The sequence below is a fragment of the Peromyscus leucopus genome, chromosome 7 (assembly GCF_004664715.2).
Source record: "Peromyscus leucopus breed LL Stock chromosome 7, UCI_PerLeu_2.1, whole genome shotgun sequence".
In the NCBI taxonomy this organism is placed as follows: domain Eukaryota; kingdom Metazoa; phylum Chordata; class Mammalia; order Rodentia; family Cricetidae; genus Peromyscus; species Peromyscus leucopus.
The window spans coordinates 52,466,473-52,481,270 of record NC_051069.1 but is presented as its reverse complement, the minus strand read 5'-3'; the positions used below and the strand labels follow the sequence as shown (position 1 = coordinate 52,481,270).

At 40.4% G+C, this 14,798-nt stretch overlaps 1 protein-coding gene across 1 annotated transcript in view; it reads right to left on the bottom strand.

The window, feature by feature from the left end:
- The window catches only part of Muc16 (mucin 16, cell surface associated), a 197,758-nt gene that overhangs the window by 171,903 nt on the left and 11,057 nt on the right, over positions 1–14,798 (bottom strand). The window contains 2 exon segments of the mRNA XM_037208222.1: positions 2,926–5,457; positions 5,701–9,909. Of these exon segments, the coding sequence (XP_037064117.1) occupies positions 2,926–5,457; positions 5,701–9,909 (6,741 nt within the window).

Here is a 14,798-nt window from a genome sequence, read left to right as displayed (position 1 = left end):
AGGAAGAAAACAGGTAAGTATCTCTCTCAGAAAGACTATACTGTCTACATAGATTACCTCATTGAGTACATGCTACTCTTTCTCTAGAATCTATGACAGTGATTTTGAGCCACAGTTACACAGAATGAATAGCCAGTCCCTATATCTACCACCTTCCTATAAATTTATCAACTTGCCCATAGATCTATGTGCAGATCTGATGGCCTTTCCTTTCTTTTCCCCTTTGCTTTCTACTGTCAGTCTTTATTTCATCTCTCTTTCTCTCCCAATCCCCCTCCTTCCTTCCCTCCCATTCTCATTTCCTTATTTCCTTCCTTTCTTTTTCAAAGAAGTGTCTCATGCAGCCCAAACAAGCTTCAAATTTGATACATAGCTGAGGATTACCTTGAATTTCAGTTCCTCCTATCTCCAAATTTTTGAGTACTTGAAAGACATGTGAGTACCTTCATACCTACATGATGCATTTCTGGGGTGGAACTAAAAACCATGTGCATGCTAAGCAGCACTCTATCAAATAAATCACATCCCACCTTTCACTTTCTGTCTGTCCTCCTTTTCTTCCTCTTTACTTAAATGTGTTCTTATCTTTTTATTTGATTTGGTTTGACTTCAGAGTATGAGCGAACTACAACAAGAATCAAAGTAAAGTATGGTGTTATAGACCTGAAATCCAAACACTTAGTATGCGGAAGCAGAAGAATTTTAAGTTTGAGGCCTGCTTGGTGTGATATATAAAGGCAATGTACAGAGAAAGCGAATCAATGATTTCAAATCTGCCTTTCTTGTGCAGTGTTCAAACTATCTGAACAGGGAATCAAACATGCTTCCTCTGGAGATTTCCTAATGAAGGTATTAATATTGCAGGGCATTTTTTGGATTTGTGTCACAAATGAAATCTGGTATCAAATTTAATTCTCTTGCTGTGAATTTAAAGAATAGTATCTTTAAAAGGTCTTCTGTACTTACTGGCTTCTGGTCCCTCCCACATCATCAGGTACCTTATTCCTTCAGCTTTCAGGACCACATGTTTTTCCTTCTTACCTTTTGACTCTGTTGTGATTCTAGTAGCATGTTCACCACAAAGGCAGAAACTCTTCTTTGAATCAGGTCTAGTGGTACTATATGTCTATAATCTCTGCTGCATGGGCAGCTAGGGCAGGACTATTTCAAATTCAAGGTCAGTATAATTGACAGAACGAATTTCAGGCTAGCTTATGCCTCCATATGCCACACATATACATAAAACAAGTGCTGTATTTGCTGCTAAGAATAAATCATATGTGTCAATCCATGTGGAATAGTCTTCCAAAACAAACCAAAGAAAAATCTCTCCCCTTTATCTACATGTTACTGTGGTTGAAGTTTAGTCCTCTATGCTTCACTAATCTATCCCCTGAGAATCCTCATGTTGTCAAAATACCTCTCACTTTATGGCAGCTTTGCATTTCTGTAGTATTTGACAGAGTTTACAATTTCTCTCTAAAATCTTGTCTTCCTATGGCTACTGCCATGCCAGAATCTCTTGTGTTTTCTGCTAGCTTTTTAACTACCCCTTTTTAAATTAATGATTAAGAACATAAATTCCTACTCCAGAATAGTTTGCACTTTTTGGTTGGGGAGAGTGCTGGGGTTCAAACCTATGGCATTATGCACCCTAGGGGAAGTATTCTAGCACTAAGCTATACCCCTGTCTTGTCGGTTTTTCAGCCAGGGCCTTACTGTATAACTTTGGTTCTCTTTGAACACAGGCTCTTTTTGCCTCAGCTTCCCACGTGCTAGGGTGACAGGCATGCACCAAGCACGCCTGACTAAGTTCTTAGCTTAGTTCTGTCACTTATGAGCTTTATGATAGTGAGAAAATTATTTCACATCTTCTATGTATCACAACTTCATTACCCACAAAATAATATTACAATTTAATATTACAATTGAATCCTTGGTGAAACAGTGTTGACATAGAAATAAGTGCTGTATAAGCTGAATTGTCATTATCAACATTGTTAATTAGCATTAATAATCATAGTAGAACATCTATAACATTGTAGTAATTACTCATTGACTTGCTTTTTTTTCCTGTTTTTCCCATGGCTAGCTCAGTTATTGGAAGTGATTGATGTTACTAGTTCAACCAATGTTTGCTAAAGAAACTTATAGTATGGGGTTAGAGCATATGGGTCATCTGCATAGCATTTGACTGACATGTGTAAAGTCCTAGGTCCAATGTCCAGTAACACACAAAACAGGGTTCATGCTTTTAAACAGTTGGATGAATTTGAAAATGTAAAGTATATACAATAGAGTTTTACTCAGGTATAATTTGTAGGAACTAGATATGATCATGTTAAACAATATTGGGCAGACAGATAAATAAATATCATAGATTTTATGTCATGTGGAAACATACATACAAAAGCCCTAAGAGCAGAAAACTGACTACAAAGGAAGTGGAAGGAATCTAGAAGGTAGAGAAGAAAGTGAGAAGAGTTCATAGTAGGAAGTGGGGATGATGAGAGCATTGTTTGAGCATGTATGAGAATATCAGAATGAAAGTCACTAATTTGTACAATTTGTATGATTTAATAATGCTAACCATAGTAATCATAAATAAATATGAATGCAATAATGAACTCCTAATTTTTTTCTACCTCTTAGGAAAAGGATATTGCCTATGATCTTCCAACGTCTGTAAATGGAAGTGTAGGGACAATGGGTTCTTACTTATCAACCTGGTTGAATGTGTAGGAACCCGAAAAGCATTTATCACCCTTCCCAAGTCAGAACTTTCAGTCATTATGCTTTTCAAGAAGGGTAATAAAGATGTTTTGATGGGATGAGTTCTAGGCTTAAAAGTTATAAATATAATCATGGAATCTTGAGAGCAGCCACTCATTCCAACAACACTGTTATCTTCTGTTTGTAAATTACCTGTAGGAGTAATCCTGTGGAGGGCTGGGCTGCTTGTAAAGTCAGTGCCAGTGGAAGCAGGAAAAGGCAGTGGTGTAGAAGCTGAAGAAGGTAGCTTTTCTACAATGGTGGAAATCAAAACATCTCCATGACTTGATTTTGTAATAGAAAGAGGACTGCTAGAAGTCACAGCTGAGCTGCCTTTTGGAATCCTAGTTGTGGCAAGTGAAGCCATCTCTTCTGTTGGAGAAAGGGTTGTTGTTTCAATAAAAGTGGTCTCGTCTGAAGGTAACATATCAGTTCTTGGAACATGAGTACTTTCCAATGAAGGCATAGTAAAATTGGATTCTGGGGAGGATGTTACCCCAGTAGACTCTACAATAGATGAAGAAGGATTTAAGGTAGTGACCGTTTCTACCAGAGCTTCAGTAAACTGTGAAGATGGAGTCTGATGTGGAGTTGATATGGTCATAGCAGGAGTGATGACAGCACTCTCAGAAATTGGCAAAATGAGAGTGGATGCAGGAGCTGAAGGTATCTTTGTTTGTAGGGACATGCTAGTGTCCCTCAGTCCAGAAGTTGAATGGGAAAATTGCTCAGTATCAGATCTTGTAGTCTCTAAATAGGCAGGCAATGGTGTGGACATAGAAGTCACCCATATGGAGGAAGAAGTACCCATTGTATAGGTGTCCCTGAATGATTCAGGGGGTATTGGTACAGAGGAACTTAGCTCATGTCCCATACTGATGGTCTTTGTGTTTGTTACTTTGAATTCTGAGGAAGTATGAAAATTTTCTGTATCAGTAGTCACATCAGATAAGCCCAATATTTCATGTGAAGTGCTGCTCAAATTAGGAGGTGAACTTGTTCCAGTTTCCAAGCTTCTGCTCAATGTATCTGTTGTCTTAAAAGACTCAAAGGTGGGGAATGAAGTCTCAGGAAAAGAAGTGGGGTTTGAACTAGTTGATGATAGATAGAAAGCAGAAGAAGGTAATGTCTTTGTTGGTAATGTCAACAATGAAGAAGCAGTACCATCTGGTGAAGCAGCATCAAATGATACAGTGTTTTGGAACTGGGGTCCAGGAGTGGTTATGCCCACACTGGATACTTCAGTTCTGGTGAAAGAGTGAGATGTTTGAGAGGTTCTGGTGTCCTCTGAAGTGGCTAACTCACTGTTTCTCCAACTTGGAAATAAAGTTGTAAAAGAAGCTAAGTTTGTGTCCAACTCCTTTATAGTTGTTTGCCCAAAAGAGAATGTGGGGGCCATAGAAGCAGGAGAGGAGAGACTTTGTCCTTCTGATGTGGAAGTAGCAGGAAAAGATGATGTTGTCCCAGGTATTTCTGCAGAATTCACAGAGGGAGTTGCTTCATGGGATGGAGTACCTGTCCATGACAGTGACTCAGAACTGCTGAGATGAGACATGGAGTCTGGGTGTAGAAATGTCTGAGTTGCTGAAGAGAGGGCCCCAATATTAGCAGTGGTACCTGATGTATTCCAAAGAGTGGTAATTTTGGATGATTCTGCAGCATTAATTACTTGACTGATACCAATATCTGGGAAGGAAAGTGTAGAGATACTGGAAGTACTTCCCGTTGAGATGTCTGTTGTCTCTGTGAAGGATCCAGAGCCTGAAATAGATTGTCTCTCAGTTGAGTTAGCTTCTGTTCTTGAAAACCCAGTGGAAGTCCTAGTGAGTACTGTGAAATGATCAGAACTGGATTTTGTCATCAAGTTAGTATCTTCAGGCATGGTCATTTTCTGTTTTACTGAAGTTAGGGGGAAATCTTTCTGAGTTTTTGTATGAGCAGGTTTAGATATGGGCATTGATGTAGAAAGTGTTGTGTCCCAATTGCTTTGTGAGTTCATAATTGCAGTTGTTATTCTTGATGGAATTGAATTAACTAGAACAGTGGCTTGGGAATGCACTTCTGGACTACTGGTTTTTACTGTAGTTGTTGGGTTTTTAGAGAAACTGTGACTTGTCTTCAAGTTCCTTATGTTATTTGAAGGACCTAGGGTTGAAATCTCTGTGGTATCCAGGCCTTGGATTGAGGTACTCCCAGAAGCTACACTTTTGTCTTTTCCAATTGAGGTTGTCTCTTGAACAGAAGTTACAAGCACAGTCACAAAATCAAGGGAAGAGACATTTTGTACTTGTGATGTAGAAATAACAGGTGAAGGTGTGGTTTTCTCAATCACAGTTGATGTTGAATCTGAAGAAGTGTGTTTTTCCTTGGGTAAAGAACTTACATGTGACTGTTCCTCAGAACTACTGGATTGAGACTTCAATGCTAAATGTGGAGATGTTTGAGGCTCAGGTGAAGAAAACTCTGCCATAGAAACAGGGGTTGCAGTGTCCCTGGATGGGGTATCATATAATAAAGACCTAGAATTACCTGACTCAAAGACAGAGGTTAACTCTATGTGTTCTTTTGTGCTAGGGTAGGTAATGCGGCTGGGAATGCTTCCAGTGGTGATATCTTCAGATGCTGAGAAATAAAGAGGGCTTTTTGTGGAGACTCTGCCAGCTGTAGTGGACTCTGAAATGGAGAGGCCAGTAGACATGCTAGGGGGCAACTGAGAAAATACAGTGTTGTGTGTTGTGGCAATAGTGGTCTCTTCAAGAATGGTAGTTTGTGGAAGTGATTGGCTCAGGGAAGAAGCTGTGTGAGTCATAATTCCAGAGGCATCAGAAAATGTTGCCTGTGAAATAGAAACTGTAGTATCCACCAATGGATGCTGAAACTTGGTTGAAAATGCAGTTTTAGATGAAACTGATGCAGGAGTAATAGAAGATTTGGATTGGGGTATGGAACTGCTGGTTTCCATTATTGTCTCTGCTTTAAGCGAGGAAGCAGAGCTTGTCTGTGAGAATTTGGTGACCTGTGAAGTCTCTTGGCTTGAATGTGTACTACTGCTCCAATTTGGAAGTGAAGTAGACAAATCATGAATATCCAACCCAGTTGTGATTACCTCCCTAGAAGAGGTGAAGGCAGAGACCACAGAACTAGGAGATGTGGTGCTGTGTTCTACTGTGGAAGTACCAGGAGAAGTTAAGGTAGAGCCATCAAGATATCCTGGAGAATTGGCAGGCTGGCTTCCTTTCAGAGTTGGAAAAGTTGTAATTGATGGGACTCCATAACTTTGGCTTACAAATGTGGATGTTTCTGTGACTAGGGGAACTGGAGTGAAACTAGTGAGATTGTGGGACACTGAAGACACAGGTGATGTTTCCAGGGAGAGGGCCATGTTCGATGTCACTTCAGAATCCCCAATCTGGCTGGTACGTATTTCTTCTGATTCTGTGATGTTGGAGCCATAAAGTTTGGTGACAACTCCACTAGACATATCTTCTGCTGTAAACTTGGTATCTTCTGAAGTAAACTGCTGAAGCATTGGAAATATTGTGTTATCGGGAGACATGGATACTGTTCTGAATGCAGGAAGAGGGGAACTGTAAGGCACTTCAGAATGGCTACTAATGGTATCTGTGCTCAAATGCAGCTTCTCAGGTATTGTAGCTTGTGTCAGTGTTGTCAGGGGGCTAAATGTCTCTGTCCCAGTCTTTTCAAGTTCAAATGATGTTGGCTGTGTATGTGAAAGAGTAGATATTTGGGTGATGGGAAGGGTAGTCGGGAAAGCTTTATTTTCAGATGACACTGATGTAGGTGTGATGGTGTATTGTAATTGGGGTACAGAACTGCTGGCTTTCATGTTGGACCCTGGTGTGACTGAGGAAAATTTATTCATCTTTGAGGTTTGGGAAGTATGTGCAGTGTTTGAGTTTTGCTGAGAAATGGTGCTCCAGCTTGGAATGTAAGTAGTCACAGGATCTGAACTTGTATGTGAATCTGTTGAGAATAGATCCTTGGTAACTGTGAAAACAGAGGTCACAGAATCAGGAGAGTGACTCCTGTGTCTGTCTGGCAAGGAAGCACCAGAGGTCACTGAAAGTAACCCTGCTGTTGCTGTGGAATCTGTAGACCTAGACCCTTCCCCAGAAGTAAGTGTCCATGATGCTGAAGCAGGAGTGTTGAAAGGAGCTGTGGATTCTGAATGTGGGTATGTATGCATTCCACTGGAGTGGGTGTCCTTGACTGAGGTAGTGCTGGATATGTCTGGGTAAGTAAAAATGTCTGTCATAACTAGAGAGTGTCCCATGGGTCTGCTTGTCATCTCTTCTGATTCTGTACTGATGGCTGAGGTAGGGAGACTGGTGGAGATTACAGTGGAAGTATCTTCTGATGTTGACTGATGAGGGGTTAAAAGCGATGTACTGTCATTAGACATGGCTCCTGTCCTAGACTCAAAAAGGGAAGGGCTCGTGGGCAGTCCACTCTGGCTAGGACTGTATTCTGTGGTTGAATTTATGTCTTCAGGTGTACTGAAATCTGCCCCTGCTGTCTTCAGGGAGGAAGCTGTGCCTGTCTCAGTCTCTGTGCTTTCAGATGAGACTGGCTGTGAAGGTGAAGGTCTAGTATGTTCCATGATGGGCATAAAGGTTGTGAAAGATTTCTTTTCTGGTGAGGCTGATATAGATGTGGTTGTGTCTTTGGTATGGGGTGTGTAAGTTCCATCTTCCATGCTGTTCTCTGGTGTGAGTGAGGAAACAGAGGTTTTCTGTGAGATTGTGGACAGTTGAGCACTGTTGTAGCTTGGTGTTGAATGAGTCACTGATCCTGAGGTTGTAAACAGTCTGGAAGGGATTGGGTCCTTAGCAACTGTGAAGATAGAGGTGACAGAAATGGGAGAGCTGGTGCTGTATCTCTCTGCATCGGCAGGAACTGGAGAATGTGAGGGTGTATCAGGTGTAGGTCTTGTTGAACTTGCAGACATGGACCCTTCCCAAGTTGAATGAGTCCAAGATGGGGATGGTGAATTGATAGAATGACCCACAGATTCTGAAAGTAAAGATGCTTGTGTCACACTGTGCTGGGTCTCTGTGTTTGAAGCAGTGGTTGATGTGTCTTGGGAAGTCACCATGTTTGATGTCACCACAGAATGTCCCCTGTGGCTGGCTGCTGTCTCTTCTGATTCTGGGGTGGTTGTAGATCTGAGGAGCCTGGTGAAGATTCCAATGGAAGTGTCTTCTGTTGTTGACTGATGTGGTATTGAGAGGGATGTGCTGTGCTCAAACATGGCTGCTTTCTGAGACACTTCAAGAGAAGGGATGATGGACACATCAGTCTGGCTAGTATTCATTCCTTTTGTTGCATGTGCTACTTCAGGTTTACTGTTATTTTTCCATGATGTGTTCAAGGTGGAAGCTGTCTGTTTTCTAATTTCTGCAGTTGCAAATGAGATTGATTGTGAAGATGAAAGTGTGGTACCTCCTGAGTTGGTTGAAATTATTGTGAAATATTCATTTTCAGAGGAGACTGGTGTGGTTGTAATAGTGTGTTTGAGTTGGGGTGTTGAACTCCCATCTTCCACATGGTTTCCTTTTGTGATGGAGGAAGCCGTGGTCATCTGTGAGATACTAGATGCTTGTGGAATGATGAGATTTTTCTGAGGACTGCTATTTAAGCTTACAATTGAGTCAACAACAGGTCTTGAGCTTGTGGACAAGTCTGTTGGGACTAGGGCCTTAGAAATTGTGATGATAGAATCCAGAGAATTAGTAGATAATCTGTTGTATCTGTCTATCATGGAAGAAATAGAAGAAGGTGAATGTGACTCATGTGGCATTGTTATGGAATCTGCAGACATTGATACTTCCCAAGAAATGGGTGTTAATATTTCTGAAGCAGGAGCCATGGCTTCTGAATGTGGAAATGTATGTACTCCACTGGATTTAGTGTCCTTGATTGAGGCAGAGGTTGGTATGTTTTCAGAAGTTACCCTGTTTGATGTCACCACAGAATGTCCAATGTGACTGTTTGTTAACCCTTGTGATTTTGGATTGATGCTTGAACCAGGGGTTCTCATGGTGATTCCTCTGGATGTTTCTTCTGATGTTGATTCATGTAGCTTTGTAAGGGATGTGTTCCTAGTAGACATGTCCGTTGTCCAGGATTTAAGAAGAGAAATGTTTATGGGCAATTCAGTATGGTTAGGACCATACTTTGTGGTTAAATCCATGTTTTCAAGTGTGCTAGATTGTATCCAAGCTGTGTTCCAACCTTGCCTGGTACTATTATGGGTAATGGGCAGAGAGTTACTATGCCTTTGTGATGTGGAATTAACTGGTGATGAAGAGTTTGTTCTGACTGTAGTTCCCCAGGGAAGTTCAGAGTTGATTCCTTCCAATGATGAGGATTTTGTCTTGGTTGGGGCAACATAACTTGTGCTGAGAATAGTGGATGTCACTAACAATGGATAACTCTGAGAGACATTAGAAAGCATTCTAGCCACCGAGGAAGTTTCTAGTGTGCCTTGGGAGACCATGTTTGGGGTCACCACAAAATGTCCTGTCTGACTAGTGGTAATCTCTGTGCTAGTGATAGAGTTTGGGGGGCCAGTGGACATTTCACTGGAGGTTTCTTCTGGCTTGATTGGCTGATGAGGGCTTGAATAGGAAGTGCTGCTAGTAGGTTCTGTTCTGGATACAAGGACAGAATTTGTAAAGGACACTTCAGTAAGCTCTGTGGTTGAACTCATCTCAGGCATGTTAGTTTCTACTGCAGTAACAGTCATGGCTGTGTCTGACAGTTCAGCCCCATTGTGTGTGCCAGTCCTTGCAGAGTTCGATGTATTCATTGAAGCAGAAACAGTGCTCTTCTCTGTGGTTTCAGGGATCAAGGTGGACAGTGTGGTTTTAGATAAAACTGATTCAGATGTGTGGGGAGCAGAGCTGGCAGCTTCCCTGATGGTCACTGCTTTCTGTGAGTTTCTTGCGCCTTTTAGAGTGGCCAAGTGTGAAGGCACGCTGCTTCTCCAGGGTAAAGCCGAAGTGGTCCATGTTGCTGTGCTTGTGTCCAATGTCCTTGTGCTTGTCTTGGGTGTTGCTGTGAGCACTGAAGCCACAGATCCAGTAGAACTGTGTGGTTCTTGAAATGTTGATGCTACATGAGAAGGCAAGGTTGGTTTGGGTTTATTTGACACAGTAAGCTATTGACAAATAATAGGTAACTATAAAAGGATAATCTAATAATAGCCTCAGAAACAGTCTTATATATGTTCTTACACACCTATAAAGGTGATTAGAATCACACTATGGTTGATATCTGCATTAATTATATCTTTTTACATTTATCTAGTGGGATAAATTTTATCCTGGACTATATTTATGTTGTTCTGGGATAAAACATTTCTTACTTAGTACTCATATGTCTGTATAAACATGTATTAAAATAATCATTACATAAATTGTATTATTTCTTAGGAGAAGTTGTATGAAATATAGTTTATAAATAAAACCTATAGCCTTGCAACTATAAAAATAAGTCAGGTTAGGTCAAAATGCAGAAAATAAATGACTATGGAGTGTTCAGCCCTAAATTATACTCCCTTTCTATAATGCTCAGGGTGCCTCTTAGAAAAGGAAGTCAAAAGACTGGAAGAACCAGATCTAGAAAACAATGTCTTCTGAACATGACAGGACCATTGCTCTCATGAGCTCATTCTAATGGTCTATACAAGACCTGCACAAGATTAACTCAATTAACATTGAAGCATGGGGAAGGGGAGATGAAAAGTTACTGACAGTTGATTGTAGATTGATAAGAGACAATCAGTTCTCTCCAGGGATATGGCTCCTGGTAGACTGCCCATGTTCCAGTGAATGGTTGGCCCTGCAGCCTTACACATATAGCCATCATTAATGAGACTCAATTTCTTATTCAAAAATGAAAAAGAAGCACGAGGAGGAGGAGGAGGAGGAGGAGAACTGGAGAGAATGCTCAACAGGTAAAAGTACATGCTGCCATGTCTGACAACCTGAGTTTGATTCCCAGGATGAACGTGGTAGATGGAAGAAATGACTCCTGAAAATTGTCCATTGACTGCCACATGTATATTGGGGACACACACACACACACACACACACACACACACACACACACATAAATAAATAAATAAATAAATACATACATACATACATACATACATACGTACAAATGAAATACAAAATTGTTATTTACAGAAGGAAAGGACATGAAGTTGGGAGGGGGACATGATGGAAAAATCTGGGAGGAGGTGGAGGCAGAAGTGAAGGATGAATATGATAAAAAATATATTGCATACATGCATGAAATTCTCAAGTAGTAAATATACTTAAAAAATGAGCCAGTTTGAAGAAGTTATCAATTTGTAACAGGTTGAACATACAATAGAAGAAATTTATAGTATGGTACATGAATGCCTGAAATTTTTATTAGACTTTGCTAGGATGTGTTTATACAGTTTTTATATAGTTAATTCTCTCACAAAAAAGAGAGAGAGTGAGACAAAGAAAAAGAAAAAAGAAAGAATGCAAGAAAGAAAGAAAGAGAGAAAGAAAGAAAGAAAGAAGGAAGGAAGGAAGGAAGGAAGGCAGGAAGGGAGGAAGGAAGGAAGGAAGATAAAAGCATAAATGCTGCCTTCTTTTCTTAGTCAAATATTAGCAGAGATTTGGCTATGGTTCTGGATGTAAAGTTATGCTCAATGGAAACCTGTAGATGGGCTCTGGAATAATTATCTATATCTGGTCCTGTTGTGATTTCCCTGGGGCTGTCTGTCCTATCCTAAGAAGGCTTTTTTTTGTGCAGTTTATGAGTCAATGATGTCCCTGTCTCTAAACCTGGATTGATTAGGAAGAGTACCACTCCATGTATTCCTGAAATTCGGACATTACTCACATGTCCAAGAAGCAGTAAACAAAGCACCATTAGTATCTAGGCACTGGAAGCTCCAGAGCATTTTACCATGTAAAGCTTCTTGCTATTATTATTTTAATTATGGTGACATATTAAAAGTAAATATTTGGGTTTGTGTCTGCAAGTCTTGCATTTTTGAGTGGTAATATACCTATAAACTGCAGAATAAAATGTATTGTGATTCTCTTCTGGCTGTATACAAGAATGGATCTATCAACAGTTGGGCATAGAAGGAGGAGGGGCCCAGGGAAACCACCCCTCATTGCTAAACTATTTCCTGCAAATAGATTCAGGGAAAGGGAGAGCCATTGCCATCAGTTATATGTCCACTGGTGACACACCCCAGGCTTCAATGGGTAATTCTAAGCTCAATGTGTTACACAACAGAACCTAAAGTCATGAATCTGAGAAAGGGGACCATAGGGAAGGACAGGTTCATAAGGATGGGAGAGGGATAAGAGAGGTTGGGGGAAAGAGTAATCAAAATGTACTTTATACATGTATGAAGTTGTCAAAAGAACAAACCTAATTAAAAACCAAAAATCTTACATTTTTTGCCTTTATTTTCTATCCATCTCTGTGGAAATATTACTGCCAATTTTATGTTTTATTCTGAATCCCCAAAGGGTGTCAAAACCTGATGCCACCTTAGATTCTAGGAACAACAGGGTTGATGGATACATACCTATGTGATAAGAGACCAAAACTATCTGAGAAAGCACACACTTTGTTCACAGGACAAGGAGAAAACATGTTGGTACTGAAAGAAGCTCTCTCCCTGGTAGCTCTGTAGGCTGATAGGGGAGAAAAGCCATCAACAATATTATCCAGCCATGAACCCTGTAGGCTACAAGAACAATTGGTTTGGCAAGATAAATTAATGTATGCCATAGTGGCATGAATGTTATGAGAATAACCAACCTTTTTTATTGGATTTATAGCCCACTCCACAGAGGGAAACTCATGCCTAGTTCTTTAAATCTAGTTAAGAACCCATAGCCAGAAGCTTATAATTCTTAGGGCAGAACCTGTTACTATTGATTTGCTAAATAAATATAGTATCAAACTTCTTTCCAAATATGTATTTAGTGCAGCTCTCAGTCCTCAATGAGGAAGCTTCTTTGTGCAGTGGATGATAGTTAATATAGAGATTGACAACTGGTAAAACTGTAGAAAATAAGTTTCTGTAGAGTTCTCAACCATAAATGGGACTTCTACATGAAACACACCCTCACTTGAGGGTTTCAGGAATGTTGCAGAGAGAAGAGAAAGAAACAATGTAAGAACCAGAGGTTGGAAAGGATCAAGGTGAAGCAGTGTCTTCTGTATGTGATAAAACTGGCACACATAAACTCATAGCAGCTGTCATTGCCTGGAAAAAAGAAATAGCCAGGGCCTCTGTGAATCTATGAGAGGCTCATGAGGCCACACCCTCTTCAGTATCTATAGGCAGTCAAGGTTACAGAGAAAGTTGCAAATGGAGAGGTGGAAAATGTGGATATTTCTCTCAAAATCTCAGGGAAGCTAAGGATTAGATTAGTTTTAGGACTCTCTGAAATAATAAAAAGATTTTTTTTGTTGTTTATCTTCATAGATAGTGTTGTGATTCTGCCCTCCTTCCTATACATGTGCAGCTCTGAATATTGCGTCTTATGTCATTAGGGGGCACTGACAACTACGTACATGCCTTAAAAAGGCGGGTGCAGACCCCAGGTTCTCTCTCTGCTCTCTCTCTGTTTCCTGCTCTGTTTTGCTCCCTCACTAATAGTTACCCAGTTGTGTGGTTATTAGTAATCACTCTGACCATGAAAAAGAACAAATGGGATCCTCCAAAAGAATGTACAATTTGAAATGAACAACAGTTCCAGGAAATTGAATGCTGGAGTGTATGCCTGTACAGTAAGAGATGAGAATATTAAAGAAAGGCCTGTTCCAAAATGGGATAAAGGGATGGATGTACTGAGGACAAGACCTCATTCAGCTAGGCTTCCAGCTTGTAAAAAAGAAAGGCCTAAGGAATTTTCTGCTCTTTGCAGCAAGAAAGGAAATCTTCTGCAAATGTTATTTAATGAGGACAAACTTGATGCCAAGCAGGCAGTTGAATTTGCCTATGCTGTCCACATGGTTCTGGCTTTGTAGTCATGAAGGTATATGAGTAACAGGATTATAGAATCTTCTTCTATGGTTAAGGACAGCTGCTGAGGCCAGGCCTGTGGTGAGGAAGTCCTTGCATAGAGCTACTGACTGTGAAAGTGAAGCCTGGGTTATGTGGAGGATCCCAAATGTTTGACAAGCCTTTTAGTCATGGTAATGTATGCTCTATGCCATTGTTATCGGAAATATGTATTTTGCTTTTGATTTTACAGGAGGTCACAATTAAGAGATTGCCTTGAATTTTTTTTTTTTTTTTTTTGGAGACAGGGTTTCTCTGTGTAGCTTTGAGCCTTTCCTGGAACTCACTCTGTAGCCCAGGCTGGCCTCAAATTCAAGTTCTTCCTGGCTCTGTCTCCCGAGTGCTGGGATTAAAGGCATGTGCCACCACTGAATCTTAGAAGAGACTTTAAACTTTGGAATTTTAAACTGTGTTGAGATTGTGAAAGACTACAGGGACTTTTGAAGTTGGATTAAATGCAATTTACATCATGATATGCCCATGAGTCTATGAGAGCCATGGAAGGGAATGTGATTGTTTGAATGAATATGACACTGATAGGTTTGTATTTGAATATTTAGTCTCTAATTAGCGAAACTATTTGGGAAGGATTAGGAATTATGTTGTTATTGGAGGAGGTGTGTCACTGGGGCTAGCTTTAATGTTTCCAAAAACGTATGCCATTTCCAATGTGCCTCTCTCTGCCCAATACTTGCAGATCAAGATGTAAGCTCTCAGCTTTTCCTGCTGCCATGCCTTTATTCCACCATCATGGACTCTAACCTTCTGAAATACGTTCTTATAAGTTGCCTGGTCATGGTTTCAAATGAAAGCAATAGAAAAGTAACTAAGACAGTGACTCACACATACAATCCCAGCACTCAGAAAGTTAAGGCAAGATGATTTCCCTGAATTTGAAGAGAATCTGGGCTATAGAGTGACTCTC